This window comes from Petaurus breviceps, unplaced genomic scaffold (assembly GCF_028583685.1).
Source record: "Petaurus breviceps papuanus isolate PSGF00001 unplaced genomic scaffold, PetGlider_PUasm1.0 79, whole genome shotgun sequence".
NCBI classification, from domain to species: Eukaryota; Metazoa; Chordata; class Mammalia; order Diprotodontia; family Petauridae; genus Petaurus; species Petaurus breviceps.
In genome coordinates, this window is record NW_027186523.1 from 30,125,498 (window position 1) to 30,144,885 (window position 19,388).

General features: G+C 35.1%; 1 protein-coding gene across 1 annotated transcript in view; it reads left to right on the top strand.

Annotated features, from left to right (window-relative positions):
* The window catches only part of LOC138175883 (membrane-associated guanylate kinase, WW and PDZ domain-containing protein 2), a 1,727,565-nt gene that overhangs the window by 1,109,582 nt on the left and 598,595 nt on the right, over window positions 1–19,388 (top strand). Inside the window, exon 5 of the mRNA XM_069106526.1 lies at window positions 11,007–11,217. Within this exon, the coding sequence (XP_068962627.1) occupies window positions 11,007–11,217 (211 nt within the window). The remainder of the gene's footprint in view (window positions 1–11,006; window positions 11,218–19,388) is intronic.

Consider the following 19,388-nt stretch of genomic DNA (forward strand, 5'->3'; position numbering starts at 1 on the left):
AGAGAGAGAGAGAGAGAGAGAGAGAGAGAGAGAGAGAGAGAACCTGAACAAGAACTAATTTGGTTAGGGCATTGGTATAGAAGGGTAGAAAAAATGGAAATGTGAAATGCCAGGGAACATATGTGAAGGGGCAACTCACCTCTTTGATTCTGTCTACTCTCAAACTCTTCTCTTCATAGCATCAAACTACTGTCTATATGAATTATTCCATACTGAGCATCAATCAGTCAAGCAAGGAGCATTTATTAAACACTTAGTATACACTGTGTTGACTCTGGGGACATATAGCTAGAAGGGGGAAAAAATTTGATGTCTTCTAGAAGCTTACATTCTTTAGGGGAAACAACACACATTTAAGTAAATACAAAATATATACATGGAAAATATAAAGTAATTTCATTGAGGAAAGGGAGGAACTAATAGTTGAAAGAGGGTCAAGAAAGATGTCACGTTGGTGATGATGCTTGAACTTAAATTTGAATCAAACTGTAGCTTTCAAGAAAATGATATTGTCACCCTTTTCATCTTATATTCTAACATCTAGGAGGTTCAGGAATTGGTGCCTGAGATGAGTACTGTTTTGCATTTATTTGATATAATTTTTGTGTTTCTTTTTTGGGGTACATACTGTCTTCAATCTCCAGCTGCTATAATGTAAGTTGCTTGAGACCAGGGACTATTCCATTTATATCTTTGGGTCCCAGTGCCCAGCGTAGTGTCTGGTATGTAGTAGGGACTTAACAAATGTTTCACAAATTGAATTAATTTCTTTATTAATATTACTTCCCCTCATATTCTGAATTCCAGCCAAAGGGACCTCTTTATTGTTTGTCAAACTTCACATTCCATTCATTCCCCCACACCTAGAGTATGGCATCGACAATCTGCTGGGCCTGAAATGCACTGCCTTTCATTTCTCTCTCTTGGAACCTTGGCTCCAAGCCTCATCTCAGGTGTCATTTCCTATGGAAATGTTTCCTGACTGTCCTAGTTGTTACTGTAGAGAGTATGAAGAGAGAGAGAACTATTTACTTCCTCTATGTGTATGCTATTGTTATTGTTGTTGTTTAATAATAGAATATAAACTACTTGAAAGCAGGATGGTTTTTGTTTAATTTGTGTTCTCAGCATGTAGCACTAGGCTTTGCACATAGTGATTGATTACTAAATACTTATTAAATTGAGCTGCATTATATTCTTTAATTTTTCTAAAATATAATAATGTCGATAATTTTGACCAGCCTAATGAATACATAAAGAGAAAGTGCTCTCTTCTGTTTTTATATTTAGTTGGAACTAGAGATTTTAGCACTTGATTATATATTTGTGTGGTATGTATATATGCATATGCATGTGTACCACTTACCTGAAACCTTCCTTTATCTCATTTACCTTGTACCTTGCATCATTTTTTCCTTATCAGGGGTCCATATCATATATAATCTATGCCATATAATTTATCAATTGGTGTCTAATTGTTTCATATTTGTAAATATTTTCCCCTATGATATTTTAAATTTCTATGAGTTGTTACCATAACTTGCACACTTTTTAAAGTATAGTTCTAAGCATACAGGAAGCATCCAGTAAAACTTACTGATTAAATATGATCATTGTTATTATAAATTATTTCAAAATATAGAATGTCCTATGGAAGTTATACATGTCAGATACCCTATTTCGTTGGGGGAAATATGGGAGAAGAGCAATAAGCAGACTTGGAAGGAGAAAACCTTATTATTTTTAGAGCTTTGGTCTTTTGTTTCATTTCTTTCTTGTAATATACCCAAAGTCATTCTTAACTGGCCTCCAGTACAGCCCAAAGTGAATTTTTATGATTTCATAACTCTGAATCAATTAAATCCAGCTTGCTCCATTCACCTCAGTTCAACTTTGGTGATCTTCTGCATGGTTACCCTTACACATTCCAAATGCTTACCCCCAAAAAAAATATATTTTATAATAAATAGTTATTGTCAAGATCACAATCTTAGAAAGTATTTAAAAATTCTTTTTTACATTTGACTATAATTTCTGAGAAACTTATGATTTGAAAATTGAAAGGACCATTTTCTATTGCTCCTTCAAAGTTAAAAAAATAGCTTTATATAATTATAGAATAAAAATAGTGATGGGGTTATTTGGGTGTTTCCCAAATTGGCTTAAATTAAATTACACAGTATTGCATATCTAACCTTTCTTTCTCCCTTCCTTTCTCCCTTCTTTCCATCCATCTTGCCCTCCTTCCACCTTGTTCTTTTCCCTTCCTTCCTTCTTGTCTTCCTTTCTTTGTTTCTTTATCTTTCATTTTCCCTCTTTCCTTTCTTTCTTCCTCTCCTTTTTAACTTGGCCCTAGACCGTGTTTGTTGAGCTAGTAGGAAAGGTATGGTAGTAGGATGCTGGGGTCAACAGATAAGGTTATTTTCAGTCTTTTTTCTCATAATTCCAAATTACTGCGCAGAATGGTTAGACCAAATCACAGCCACACCAACGGTGGAATGTTGATTCTCCCCTCTCCTGTTTATCACATATACTCACTACAACTTGTTGATTCCATTGCCACAGTATCTTTTGCATCTGTCTACTCTTCTGCACCCACACAGACATTATCCTAGTTCTAATACTGCATCAGTTTACCTGACTTTCCACAGCCCCCAAAATATCGTCTGTTCCCATATTTTGTCATACTCTAATTTGCTGGGTCTGTAATGGAATTCCAGAGCTGTTTTCATTTTTTCTGTTATAATTAGTTGGATTTATAGTTTCATAAACATCAGAAATAATGATTAAATGTAAGCCCATTGAGGACAAAGCCTCTTTCGTTTCCAAAATTGTCTCACCAGTGCCTCTGTTGTTAACTGGGTCTGACACAGACTGCCCTTTTGTAATTTAGTTCTGGAATTGAAACTAATCATAGGTCATTCAACAGTTAACAAAAAATGAATTACTTAGCCCTACCTGTAGTAGAGGAAGGATTTTCAGCAAGGGCATACTGTGAAGACACCACAAATTGATTGAGCTAAATTCACCTTCTTTGCCTCTGGGTTTGCTATGATGGCTTGTCAGCCAATGTTCAGAGAGGGCCTAGAGCTCCCTGTTCCTATTTGTATTAAAGGAAACAGAAACTAATGTCAGTGGCCAACATTTTTAGTCTCTTAAAATAAATAAATCTTAAAAATGATTTCAATGAATTTTAAGGAAATGGACTAATCCAATGCATATGGTATTCAGATAATTTTTTTTTACTACAGCCTAGCATGGTGCCTGACACATGATAGATATTTAATATGTGACTTAATAAATGCTTATTTATTAACAAGTGTGATTGATTAAAATCAAGCATTGGTGATATATTTTAATTAAAAAGAAGCTCTATAGTGTATTATGGAAACAGAAATGAGAAATATTGGTATCCTGGATCACATAGTAGTACAACTAATACATCATCTGGACCATATTGCTTTAATCTATATAATCAATTCAATTCATGAAACTTGTATCAATTTTAATACATTATATGCAAGGTACTTTGCTAGGTGCCAGGAAGGAAGAAGAACAAAAAAACATAGATGTTATTTTTAAGGGGCTTGTAAGTATAATGAGAAGAAATATAAACATAAATAACTAATACAAGTTTAAGACATGATAAAATACATAAATAAGATTAAATAGAATGTCATGAGAGACTTGAAAAGAGTAGGATCACTTCCAGGTGTGGAAATCCAATTCAATAAATACTTATAAAATGCCTATTATATGCAACCATCTGTGTTAAATACTGGGAACACAAAAGCCAAAATGAAACAGTCTCTGACCTCAAGATGCTTACATTTGACCATGACATACAATGTATACACAAGACAATAAATGAAAAATATGTACAAAATTATTTCAAGAATAATAACACGAACTGAGCTTCAAAGGAATAGGAGAATTTCAACAAAGAGAGAAGTTCAGGGTCCATTCCAGAAATGGAAGACCATGTAAAGGCAAGGAGGTGAATAAGGGAATGATATGATTGTGATGTTTAAGTTAGTTCAGTTTGTTCTGAGTATAAAGTGTTTGAAGGTTAGTTATTGATATAAAAATACAAAGATTAGAGCATAGTCATTGAGGGATCTGAATGTCATTCTAAAGAATCATTTGTATTTTTTTTTGTTTTGTCAGACCTTGTTTATTAGAAAGATTTTCTTGGCAGCTGTATGTAATTTTTTTTTGGAAAGTGGAGAAATTTAAAATAGGGAGGCCAATAATAAGGTGATTATAATAGTCCAGGGGAGAAGTGATGAGATCTTCTATTAGGACAGTGGTAATGTGACTAAGGAAGAGGTAGCAACTGTGATAGACATTGGCAACTGAGTATAAATGGAATGAGGTCAAACATGATCCAAAGGAATCAAGCCTGGATGTACCATATAGAAAAAGAGAAATGTCCAACTGTGATTGTTAGACTAATATGAGCTCAGAAAGCTTGATCACACATCATGCACAAATAATCCATATAAATTATTGGGACAACAAGATGGAAGACTAGATATTTTCTTTGATCCCTATAACTTCTCAACACTGTCTAAAAATAGAAATTATGCACTAAAGATAAAGCACCATTACCTGGCTAAGGCAGGGGAAAGATAAAAACAAAACAAAACACATGAACTGACATCTACCCTGAGCTCACTTAGCACCCCCTTTCCCACCTTTCATGCTACCTGTAATATGGCTGCACTAGCCTATCCAAGCAATGATCACATAAACTTGCAACAAAACCCAACCCCATGCCCCAGTCCTACTTCCCTCTGTCCAGTACCATGGAGATCATGGCTCTAGACTGCAGCAAAAGGGCAGCAAAACGACAGTATTTTGGTAGACAATATTTTTGCTGCAAAATATGCTTGTAGGAGAGCTAAAAAAAAACTGGGAAAGGTACTAGAGGTGTATATAGGCTTAAAATGGAACTCCACCCTACATTCCACACACACCTCCATCCAGAGCCTGAGACTCAAACTACAGAATTTAGTCCTGTAGCCCCTGTACTATCATGTTCTGCACTACCTGTACTGGATCAGAATACTGAGTAACAGAGGGAACAAGATAATACACTAGAACAGGACACAGGGAGTGGAGGGAGCAGAATATACAACACTCTCCTAAACCTGAGGGAAAAAAGGTCGTCATCCAGTTCTGGAAACAGCATTTCTATAAAATAACAAAATACAAGAAACTAAAATAGAAAAGGAAATTCCATTCCAAATAAATTTAAAATGTATAAAATACATTGGAATCAGTCTACCTACCAATGCATCAAAAGAAATGTAAAAATTCAGTTGAAAAGTGCTCTTTAAAGGAGTAAAGAACAACTTAAATAGCTGGAGAAATATTTAGTGCTCATGGGCAGGCCATGACAATATAATAAAATTAACAATACTACCAAAGTTAATTTATACTTTTAATAATATGCCAATCAAATTACCAGAGTTATTAGTTAAAAACTGCTTAGAAAACCTGAATAGCAATCTTCCAGAAATCAAGCTTAGGCCACTATTTATACCATATTCTACAATACATTCTAAGTGAGTATGCTATCTTAATATTAAAGATCATACTATTTAAAAAAAACTAGAACAGAAACACATCATATACCTCTCACAACTGTAAGTGGGAGAGGTATTCTTTTTTTTTTTAAGCAATCGGGGTTAAGTAACTTGCTCAAGGTTACACGGCCAGTTATTTCTGGGTGTGGTGCTGAGCATCTGAGCCCAGATTTGATCCAGGTCATCCCAACACTGGAGCCGGTACTCTTACTTGCTGAGCCACCTGGCCACCCCTAAGCAATTGGAGTTAAGTAACTTGCTCAAGGTTACATGGCCAGGTGTTTCTGGGTGGGTGCTAAGTGTCTGAGCCCGGGATTCCATCTCCAGGTCATTCCAACACTGGAGCCGGTGCTCTTACTCTCTGTGGTACCTGGCCGCCCCAAGGAGAGGTATTCTTAAGTGTGAGAAAGTGACAATGACAGAAAATTGTAGATAAATAGATATAGATATATATCTTTGATAATGTGAAACATAAAAGTTTCTGCACACCCACCCAGAAACCCCTGGGTGTGTAACCTTGAGCAAGTTACTTAACCCCAATTGCTTAGGGGCAGCCAGGTGGGGCAGTAAGAGCACCAGCCCAAGTCTGGATGACCTGGGGATCGAATCCAGGCTCTGATACTTAGCACCACACCCAGAAATAACTGGCCATGTAACCTTGAACAAGTTACTTAACCCCAATTGCTTAAAAAAAAAGTTTCTGCACAAATAAAATTAATCTGCCTAGAATAAGAAGAGAAGCAATTCAATGAAGAAAAAATCCTTGTATCAAATTTCTCTGATTAAGCTTTGGCATCTAAGATATATAAATAATTAGTAAATTGCATACATATGTGTATCATGGATATGTATATGTGTGTAAATAGATTATAGATAGATAGATAGATAGATAGATAGATAGATAGATAGATAGATAATGAATAATAGCTGTACACCAGTAGATTAATGGTCAAAGGATATGAAAAAACAGTTCTCAAAAGAATTGCAAAATATTCACAACCACAAGAAAGACTGCTCTAAATCTCTAATAACAGAAATGAATATGAGAACAACCCTGGGATTTTACCTCCCACCCTAAAAATTGGAAATGATGACTAAAAAAAACTTGTGAGTATATCGTTAGTAGAGTTTCTATAACCAAAAAATTTATGTAGAAGATAGACGCACTAATACATTGTTGGTGGAGCTGTAAAATAGTACAGCCATTTTGGAAAACAATCTGGAATTGTGTGAATAAAATGACTATATTGTTCTTTGAATGAGAAATGTAATTACTGAATGTATACCCCCAAGGAAGCCATCAATAATAAGAATAAAGACCTTACCTACACTAAAATATTTATATCAGAAATTTTTGTGATGGCAAAAAATTGAAATAAAGTGTATGCCCATCAATTGAGGAATGGCTAAATAAATTATAGTGCATGAATGTGATGAAATAGTACTCTGCCACAAGAAATATCAATACGTGATGAATACAGATAAGCATGGAAAGATTTGTATGAACTGATGCAGAGTTAACAAGTAGACTTAAGGAAACAATATATACAATAACTACAACAATGTAAATGGAAAAAACCACACACCAAAAAATCAGAAGTGGATATAACAAAATTATAAAGATCAAGCATGACTCAAACAAAGAGATATGAGAAGACATCCTCAACCCAATCCTTCATGGAAGTAGAAGGTCAACAAGTGTTAAACTTTGCACATATTTTCAAACTTTTTCATTGTATTGATTAATTATGTTAATATTTTTACCTTTAAAAAATACTTTTTGTTATATAGGATGACTCTTTAATAGTGGGAAAGGGAGGGGAACTGGCAATAACTGTGATTTGAGAAACAGAAGACATCAATGAAAATTTATTTTAAAAAACCAGTAGAAAAAATAATTGATTTTATCCCATAAAAAAGAAGTGACTTAGAAGCAAAGACGAATCAGAGCAGAGGTAGCCTTTTTTCTATGTGAAGGTACAAAATGAGTACCCAGTCTTTTAATCTGTACAACAAGTTACTACACATGTTGTGTCCCACCATTCACACAACACTTTATTTTCCCATGCAACTGACAGACAGGCTCCTCAGTTCCAGGAGACAATATGGCTGCAGATGGAAGAAAAAGCCTGAGGACTATTTTTTCACTTTCTAAACTTGAACTTCTTCACTCAGGTCAATGAGGTACCAATGCTGGAAAGAAAGCCAGAGTTGAGCTCAGCTCCACTTAATGTCCTTGTCCTCTTCAGTCAGAGCTGATATATTGGTGACCAGGCCAGTGCCAATGGTTTTACCACCATCCCTAAGGGTAAAATGCTGACCTTTCTCCAAGATCATGGGTTGTCTTAAGATTAAGTTGAATTTCAGATCTTCCCCAGCCATGGCCATCTCCTTCTCTGGGGGCAGAAGGACCCAGCAGGCCATGTCCTATGTGAGAGAAAAAATGACAGGCATGAAATGTAAACAAACGGCTTGTGGTGGCCACCTTCTTCCTTGCTGAGAATGTAAACCTGAGCCTCAACCTTCTAATGGGGTTAAATGGAGCCTGGTTTAACCATCAACATGCCGCATCAAACATCCTCCCTCTACAGCCCCTGAATTAATGCACCGAGGTTATCTCCAGACTCAGCTCATTCCAGACTCTCATGAAACATTTCAATTCCTGTGACCACGGAGTGAATATTCTTGCTGTGGCCCAGGGCTAAAACAAACAAACAAAAAATAAGTTAATCATAGTAGACAAGAAAGTATCAGGTAGGAATAACTTGTAAATTATTCAGAAAATTCAGGCTTGAGTAGGACTGAGAAAAAGCATTAGATTTGGCAATCAGGAGTTAACTGGCAATTCTGGAGAATGTAATCCCTGTAGAGAGTTGAGAGTAGAAGCCTTATTGTAGGATATTGAAGAATGAGTCTATGTTGAGTTAATATTCAGTGAGTACAGATGATCTAGAAATTTAGTAGTGAAGCTGATAACCTTAGCATCATTGAGGTAATGTTATTTAATATATCACATAGTATACAAAACATATATATGTGTGTATATGAATGTACACCCATATTGTAGGTGGACATTAATACATTAAGAAGAATGTGACACCTGTTTGTAAATAGATAAGGAGCACTAGAGAACTATTCAGCATGAGGGAGAGGTAATCGAATGCTATAAATTATTGTAGCAAAACCAGATAAAGGAAAGTACATAATGACAAAAATTGTTAGCATTTATATGGTGTTTTTAAGGTTTACAAAGCACTTTACAAATATCCTTTTTATCCTCACAACAACCGTGAAAGATAAGTACTTTTATTATCCCAGTTTTACAAAAGATGGAACTAAGACTAACATAGATTAAAAGAGTTGCCCAGGGTTATACAGCTAATAAGTACCTAAATCTGAATTTGATCTCAAGTATATTTGACTCCAGGGGCAGCTCTTCTGCATACAGCACCATTCAGTTGCCTCTTTCATATAACTAGAAGTCTGTTTAATACTTAGGTATTTTAGAACACTAATAACCCATTGGTCTGAAAAGAAAACACTCTTTTTGTTCTCTCTTCTGGATGTCAAGGCACAGTAGTTTGCATTTATAGATGGAGGTTATGATTTACTGAAAGAACACAAGAATGAATGAATGAATGAATGAATGAATGAATGAATGAAAAGGTCACTACCATGGAGTAGTTACAGTATAGGAAAACATGGTCTAGTCATCAGTAGGTCTCAGACATGACAATAAAAATAAATATTAAAAAAGTACTAATTCTTTAAAAGATTGATTTTTTTCAAGTGGTCCCTTATTCTATGAGTAATACACCAGCATCCATCCAGACAGTGGAACCCTATTATATCCCTCTACTTTTCTCACTTACATTTTCTAAGGTAGAAGCTATATGAATGGTGAGCTAGAGGGTGTGACCACTTAGTATCACATTTCATTTTTTTCATGGGAGAGTTTTTTTTTAATAGGGAAAAGAATATCCTGACAAAGGTTACATATTTTCCCCTGGAAAATGTCCATGTCAGCATCCTGGATGGGTGAGTGATAGTTGGGGAAAATGGCATAAACAGCTAAAAGAGAATAAATATTTGATACTGTACCTTTATATAATTTCAATAGATACTGTCTCCCTCAAATGTCCATATACTGTATGAGATAAAATAATTGGTTATTATGGGTGGGGAGCAGAATAATTTCTACTACAGCCTGAGAGGGTGACCCTTGCCTACAAATTATAACACTATCCTAAAGGATTTGATACCTTGGGGGCAAAGAGCTTAGAAACCTTAGGCATTTTTTCTCTAGCTGCCATGCATTTTGCTAAGTCTACCAGAGAGATAATTGAAAAGCAACTTTAAAGAAGAAGTCTTTTTTTGTGGTCTTGTGTACTTTGTGTTCCTTTTGTGTGTCTTTTTAGACAGTTGAACTATAGTAAACTCATATTAAAGTTTTGTGTTTCTTTTTTATTTTTTAAATCTAGCCCTGTTATTTCATTGATTTAAAGAACTCTTTGGACAGAAACTCCCACCACTTGATAGAGATTGACAACTTGCCTGTAACATAGTCTTAGAGAGTTGCTTAGTTCATTTAGAGGCTAAATAACTTGGCCATCATCATATAAATTGTACATCTTGGAGGATGCTCTTGAACTGATTCCAAGCTTGTCCTTTCTCAACTATGCCTTACTGTTTTTCATGTGTTTCATTAAAAAAGATCTGACTTTATAGCCAGAGGGCACAAGTTCAAACGTCAGCTCTGACACTTATTAGTTATGTGACTTAAGGAAAGTGACATAACCTCTCTGATTTCAGTTTCTTCAACTATAAAATCATTGAGTCAGACTAGCCAACCACTGTATGTGATGCCTTCCAGCTCTACATCAGTGAAACTAATCTCTCAGTACCACCAACAAGTCACATGTGTCAACAAGTTACTAGTGGTTTGGTTACCAAGCAGATGTAGTTGAATTATAGTAGGGCTAAAATTTAGGAAGGGAGAAAAGAATAAGAAGTAGTTTAAAAAAAACGTACAAGAGAGTGGAAAAAAGAAGAGATAGGAAGATATCAATGTAAAAGAAAAGAACAAAATGATATTGTAAATTATCAGTGGAATACTAATTTAGGGTAGATTTAGAATGAAAAAAGAGAAAGAAACAAAAATTTTTACGACTGAGGTACAGATTTTTTTTAGTCTACTAGTAAATCATTGCTTTTCTTCATTATAAAATGGAAGAGGGATTTTTCTTTTTGTGTGCTGTTTACCTTCAATACAGAGAGGAGAGGAGGACAAATTCAGTGAGTTTAGGCCCAAAGATGATTTAATTGTTTATCCCTAGCTTTATTTACACATGTATTTGGGAAAGATCTTCACAAAACAAACTAAACTCTTTTGTTATTTTTGTTCTTCTCTCCTAGAATCAAGTGAGCATGAAGACAAGAGTACAGGTGCTTCAGGTGAGATGCCCTCTCAGCCTTATCCTGCACCAGTATACAGTCAGCCTGAGGAACCAAAGGAGGAGATGGAAATAGTGAAGCCAACTAAACCTGAAGAAAATGATGAGTTGGGTCCATTGCCTGATAATTGGGAGATGGCCTATACAGAAAAGGGGGAAGTCTACTTTATTGAGTGAGTCTTATATATTTATTTTCAACTTTTCCTTCAAAGGATCATGAAAATAGATGGTAATGACCAACCAGTATTGTGGAAAGACAACACTTAATTCCATTTCTTTTCTGGGTTTCATGCCAAAGGATTATGTAATAGAACTCTAGTATGGTGGGGGAGGCTAGGAAAGGAAAAAAAGTCAATAGGGAATGTAGATAATTTCATCAAGATTCATGTTACCACTTTTTCTAAAAGGATAATTCCCCATACAAGCTCATTAAATTAAGAGTGCGATAAATACTATAAAAAGGTGTACCCAAATTATCCAGCATAATGAAGGGGACATAACATTTTTTGTATCAGAAAATTTGAATTCATAATTCTCCTTAGCCACTCCCTAGTCATGTGAACCTGGACAAGTCATTTAATTTATCTAAGCATCAAATTCTTCATCTGTAAAAAGAGGATGTTTCTACTACATACTTTAAAAAGTGTTGCTAGGAAATCACTTTATAAACTGTAAGGATTAACAAAACGTGAGGTAATTCCATGTGATCAGCTTCTGGTGACCCATTTTCCTTAGATACATTAGAATGATATTTTTCTCAGGTTGTAGAAAAAATGGGAAAAATGAAACAGTGATTATGAGCCTATGCCAACCCAGAGATAATTTGCTTGTTTCTAGACGTGTCATTTCTAAAATGTTTCTCATCACTTCTCAAATGCAGTCTCAACACCACCTCCTGGTGAGAAATTAGGTCAACAGAAATAACTACTGAGCATCTTTGTCTCTCCAAAATACCAGTAATAACTTGTTGAGTATTTTATAGTGGCTATTCCTTTTGTGAATACATTGGAGAAGATGATCATTGACGTCTCTTTTCACACCTCGACTTCTATGATTCTAGGTTTCTAATAAGGTTTTGTGTTTAATGCAAATGAATAAAAAATGATTACCAACCAAAAAAATTAATTTTAACCACATATTTTGAGAATATTTTTAAGAAAATATTTTTCCTCATACTCTCTCCTACCCTTCCTTCACTTTATTTCTTTCCATTCATTTCATATCAAAGTCTATTGTACTATCATGATTTATCAAAATAATTTAGAATGCTATCGTTTAGCATGATGTAGCAGAAATAAAAATCTTACTTTGTCTAGAGACTTCGGTTCCAATCCCTGCTCTACCATATAATGAATAAATGACATCAGGCACACTTATTAAGTAATCTGGATCTCAGTATCCTCATCTGTCAAATGAGAATAATTATATCTGCCTATAGAATAGAGCTATTTTGAAGACTGAATGAGACCGTGAAAATAAAATGCTTTGCAGTTTTGAAGAACTATATACATCAAAGCAGTTATTGGCATTGTTTGGATAAGATTTGCAATTTCTGTGAATTATAGGAAATGTGAGGAAACTCCTTATTTTAGTACAGATTATCACCCATCTGCAACTTCTGGTCTTAGGAAATTGCTTAGAGGGCATAGGCAGGCCCAGACACTGACGCCAAGACATGCAGAGGCAGGCCCTGACCTGACACTGCGGTGCGCAGAGGCAGGCCAAGATGAGGCCTGATCAGCATGGCATCAAGTTATCTAGTTCTGGTACAAGGAGGGAATAACACAACCAGATAAGCATAGGACTCTATGGAGAAGAGACACAAAACGTATCATAATAGAGGGAAAGAGGGGAGGGAGAGGACCTTTGAATGAGATTTGTTCCTGTCACTTTTGGTGCGAAGAAGAAATAACATACTACATTAAGTATGAAAATATCCTACAGGCAGTAGGAGGGGAGAAGGGCTACTAAAGGGGAGGGGTGGTTAGAAGGGAGGGAAGAAGTAAGGAGGAAGGGAAGGAAAAGGGAGGGGGGCTGATAAGAAGGGAATACTGAGGGAGGCAGTGGTCAAAAGGAAAACTCTAAAGGAGGGGAAAGGAAAAAGGGAGAAAAATATTAGCATAAACAGGGGAGGGAATAGGATGGAGGGAAAGAAACAGATAGTAATCATAATTGTGAATGTGAGTGGAATGAACTCTCCCATAAAATGGAGGCACATAGCATAATGGATTAAAAAGCATAATCCTACAATATGCTGTTTACAAGAAACACATCTGAAACAGAGGGATACACACAGGGTAAAGGTAAAAGGCTGGAATAAAATATACCATGCCTCAACTAAAGCAAAAAAAGCAGGGGTAGCAATCCTTATCTCAGATAAAGCAAAAGCAAAAATTGACCTAATTAAAAGAGATAAGGAAAAAACTATATCCTGCTAAAAGAATCGAGAATTAAGCAATATCATTAATTAACATATATGCACCAAGTGATATACCATCCAAATTCCAAGAGGAGAAGGTAAGGGAATTAGAGGAAGAAATGGATAGCAAAACTATACTGGGGGGCACCTTATTCTCCCCCTCTCTGAACTTGATAAATCCAACCACAAAGTTAACAAGAAAGAAGTTAAGGAAGTCAATAGAATTTTAGAGAGGATAGGTATGATAGATCTCTGGAGAAAACTGAATGGGGATAAAAAGGAATATACCTTCTGCTCAGTGGTACATGGCACATACACAAAAATTGACCATATACTAGGACAAAAAACCTCACATTTCAGTGCAGAAAGGCAGAAATAATAAATGCATCATTCTCAGATCATGATGCAATAAAAATCATATCAATAAAGGGCCATGGAAAGACAGACTAAAAACTAATTGGAAACTAAACAATTTAATCCTAAAGAATGAGTGAGTCAAACAAGAAATCATAGAAACAATAAGTAACTTCATTCAACAGAATGACAATAATGAGACAACATACCAAAATTTGTGGGATGGAGCAAAGACTATTCTTAGGGGAAGTTTTATATCCCTGAGTGCATACACGAATAAATTAGAGAAAAAGGAGGTCAATGAATTGGGCATGCAATTGAAAAATCTAGAAAAAGAACAAATTGAAATCTGCAATTAAATACTAAATTAGAAGTAATGAAAACCAAAGGAGAGATTAATAAAATTGAAATTAAGAAACTTTTTGAATTAATAAATAAAACTAAGAGCTGGTTTTCTTAAAAAAAAACAATAAAATTGATAGAACCTTAGTCAATATGATAAAAAAGAAAGAAGAATACCAAATTGTGAGTATCAAAAATGAAAAGGGTAAATCTACCTCCAATGAAGAGGAAATTGACACAATAATTAGGAATTATTTTGCCAAATTATATACATATAAGTTTAACACTCTTAATGAAATGGATGAATACTTACAAAAATATAAGTTGCCCAGATTAATTGAAGAGGAAGAAAATTACTTAACCCCACCTCAGAGGAAGAAATTGAACAAGACATCAGTGAACTCCCTAGGAAAAAATCTCCAGGGCCAGATGGATTTACTAGCAAATTCTATCAAACATTTAAAGAACAATTGATTGCAATACTGTACAAAGTATTTGGGGAAATTAGTGAAGGAGTCCTACCAAATTCTTTTTATGACACATAGTACTGATACCTAAATCAGGAAGAGATAAAATGGAAAAAGAAAGTTATAGAACAAATTCCCTCATCAATATAAATGCAAAAATTTTAAGTAAAATATTAGCAAAAAGACTACAGCAACTTATCACACAAATAATACACTTTGATCAGATAGAATTTATTCCAGGAATGCAAGGATGGTTTAATATTAGGAAAACCATCAGTATAATTGATCATATCAACAATAAAACTAGAAGAAAACACATGATTATCTCAATTGATGCAGAAAAGGCTTTTGACAAAGTACAACATCCATTCCTATTAAAAACACTAGAAAGTATAGGAATTAATGGAGTTTTCCTTAAAATAATAATTAGCATCTATTTAAAGCCATAAGCAAGTATTATATGTAATGGGGATAAGCTAGAAGTATTTTCCAATAAGATCAGGGGTGAAACAATCATGTCCACTATTACCCCTCTTATTTCAATCTGGTACTAGAAATGTTAGCAGTAGCAATGAGAGAAGAAAATGAAATCAAAGGAATCAAATTAGGCAAAGAAGAGACCAAGTTATCACTCTTTGCGAATGATATGATGATATACTTAGAGAATCCCAAAGAATCAAATAAAAAACTACTTGAGACAATAAATAAATTTGGCAAAGTTGCAGGATATAAAATAAATCCACATAAATCCTCGGCATTCCTGTATATTTCTAATGAAATCCAACAGCAAGAGATAGAAAGAGAAATCCCATTTAAAGTTATTGTAGACATTATATAATATTTGGGAATCTACCTGCCAAAACAAACCCAGCACCTATATGAACACAACTACAAAACACTTTTCACACAAATAAAGTCAGATCTAACTGAGTGGAAAAACATCAATTACTCATGGCTGGGTCGAGCTAATAGAATAAAAATGACAATTTTACCTAAATTAAATTATATATTTATTGGCATACCAATTAATTTACCAAAAAATTACTTTATAGACCTAGAAAAAATAGTAATAAAATTCATTTGGAAGAACAAAAGGTCCAGAATATCAAGGGAATTAATGAAAAGAAATGCTGGGGAAGGTGGCCTAGCTATGCCAGATTTTAATCTGTATTATAAAGCAGCAGTCATCAAAACTGCTTGGTCCTGGATGAGGAATAGAGCAGTGAATCAGTGGAATAGATTGGGTACACAAGACCCAGCAGTCAATTACTATAATAATCTACTGTTTGATAAACCCAAAGACCCCAGTTTTGGAGATAAGAATTTGACCAAAAACTGCTGAGAAAACTGGAATATAGTATGGCAGAAACTGGTCATAGACCATTATCTAACACCATATGCCAAAATTAAGTCTAAATGCGTGCATGATCTAGGTATAAAGGATGATACTATAAGCAATCTGGGAAAGCAAGGAATAGTTTACCCGTCAGATTTTTGGAGAGGGAAGATTTCATGACCAAACAAGAATTAGAGAGCAGTATAAAATGCAAAATTGATAACTCTGATTACATGAAACCGAAAAGCTTCCGTATAAACAAAGCCAATGTAACCAAGATTAAGAGGGAAGTGGGAAATTGGGAAAGAATTTTTACAGCCAATGTCTCTGATAAAGGCCTTATTCCTAAAATATACAGAGAATTGAGTCGAATCTATAAGAATACAAGTCATTCCCCAATTGATAAATGGTCAAAGCATATGAACAGACAGTTTTGAGAGGAAGAAATTAAAGATATCTATAAGCATATGAAAAAATGCTCTAAATCACTATTGATTAGAAAAATGCAAATCAAAACAATTCTGAGGTACCACATCTCACCTGTCAGATTGGCTATGATGACAAAATAGGAAAATGATAAATGCTGGAGAGGATGTGGAAAAATTGGAACACTAATACATTGCTGGTGGAGTTGTGAACTGATCCAATCATTCTGGAGAGCAATCTGGAACTATGCCCAAAGGGATATAAGTAATTACATATCCTTTGACCCAGCAATATCACTTCTAGGATTGTATCCCAAAGAGATCACAGAAGTGGGAGGAAGAGCCATATATACAAAAAAATTTATAGCAGCTCTTTTTGTGGTGGCAAAGAATTTGAAATTAAGGTGATGCTCATCAATTGGGGAATGGCTAAACAAGTTATGGTATATGAATGTAATGGAATACTATTGCGCCATAAGAAACGAAGAGCAGATGGACTTCATATCTACCTGGAGAGGCTTATATGAACTGATGCTGAGTGAGAAGAGCAGAACCAGGAAAATTTGTACACCATTACAGATACAACGTATTTGTGATGACCAACTTTGATAGACCAGACTTTTCTCAGAAATGCAGGGCTACAAGTAAACTCCACAAGACTCATGATGGAGAGATATGTCTACATTCAGAGAAAGAACCAGAAAGAACAGAGTTTGAATGCAGATTGAAGTAAATTACCTGCTCTCTTTCTCTTTCTTGTTTGTTTTGGTTTCCTCTTTCCAATTGTTCATTCCATCCATTACAATCCTTCTTTTCAACCTGACCAATGTCTAATGTGAAAGTATCTGCAGATCCTATACCTGATTATATGCTGCCATGGGGGATGGGGGGGGGGGGAAGGAGGGGAAGAAAATTTGAAACTCAAAGAACAGGGGAACTGAATCTTGTAAACTCAAAGTAAACAAACAAATTAATAAAGGAGATTGCTTAGAGGACTGAGAGATTAAGCAGCCCACATACATTCATGCAGCTACTCTGTATTAGAAGGGAGACTTGAAGCCATGTTTTGTTTCATTTTTTGTCTCCTAGGATCTCTATCATTATTTTATAGTGCTTATTAAGATTATTTTACCAACCTTTCTTTAATGATCATCCCACCCATTGTCTTCATTTTTTATGGCTACAAGTTTCTGCATTATTCATGGATTTAAACATCAACTTCTTTTGTACCCTTTACTCAGAATTCAAACTTCCCAGTTCATTATCTTCTTGTTTTTTTTTAATCAAAGAACTTAGGAAAAATGAGGATTTCTCATATGTCTCTTATAACCAGTAGGTAAAAACATAGTATGTGTTAGCATATAAGAAAAAAGAAAAAGTACAAATATCTCATGCAAACCTTAAAAAAATAAAAAGTGTGGGGCAGCCAGGTAGCATAGAGAGTAAGAGAACTGGCCCCAGAGTCGGGATAACCTGGGATCCAATCCGGGCTCAGACACTTAGCACCCACCCAGAAACACCTGGCCGTGTAACCTTGAGCAAGTTACTTAACCCCAGTTGCTTAGGGGCGGCCAGGTGGCTCAGTGAGTAAGAGCACTGGCTCCAGTGTTGGGATGACCTGGGATCCAATCCAGGCTCAGACACTTAGCACCCACCCAGAAACACCTGGCCATGTAACCTTGAGCAAGTTACTTAACCCTGATTGCTTATTAAAAAAAATTTAAAAAAAAGAAAAGAAAAAGTGCTGAGGAAATAGTGTTTACTGCTAGCAAGGGCAATGATAGGAAAAGTATGATTCCTCAGAAATTATTTGCAAAATTTAAGGACCATATAAATGTTGTTCCTTGTCATTATCTTCTTCTTCATTCCTAGACTATAATACTTTGCCTGGCCCATATTTAGTACTTAATAAATGTTAGATGTTCGATTTGATTTCAACCAGATTACAGATTTTATTTTCATATTTTAAAGAAACCACATACTCATATTATTATCAATCAGTATCTACACATATAATGGACAGACATCTACATATTAGTTATCTAGAAAAAATAAATTACTGCCTCTTCCTTAAACAACTTCAAAACCATGACCCTGGTAATAAATTCCCCAAAGCCCTCCTGGATTAAGATGGGCTCCATGGACCAAATATAGCCTATCTAATTTACATAATTTCTCGTCACACTTGAACTAGTAGGACCATAGGGTCTAATCACTTACCACTCTAATCTTCTAAGTGAATATTTCTGGCTATCATTCCTGGATCAATTATTAATTGTAATTGACGGTGGATATAATTAATTACATAATTAAATTTACATAGCCCACACATATATGTATCTCTGTTCATAAAGCCCATTACCAAATTACTTAACCTGTCTTAATGAAACAGCAATAAGCACCAGATTAGAACATTGTAGGCTAAACTTCATAGAATTAAAGGAAATTTAGATCTGAGAGTAACCTTAAACATTACTTAGTCCACCTCCTTCATTTGACTAATTAGGAAACTGAGGTCCAGAGAAGTTAAATTTGTCAAAACCAAAAGAGGAAATTGAGGAGGTGCTATTAAATTATGAAAAAGTAATGTAAAATCACAGCAAAAATCAATGATAAATAAATGCATCAAATTTAAAAGCTAGCTCATAGATTTTTTTTTACAACAGGCCTTGCTAAAGATGATTCTTTATTCTAAATTCCACCATCAAATTCCCTATCAAATTTATTAAATCTATGAGCCCCACATTTTTCATCCAGTAACTCAGGAGAACAGTGTACAATGAGAAACATACTGGGTCTATATTCAGAGATTCCAGTTTCAAATCCTGTTTCTGACATTTGCCTGTCACCTTTGTGAGCTTGGACAAGTCACTCAGCCTCCCTGGACTTCAGTTTCCTCATCTGTAAAATGAGAGGGTAGACTCCATGGTCTCTGAGATCTTGTAAAGCCACACATGAGCAGCTTTCCAAAGGACTGCTGCTGTGCACAGCTTTCAAGGTT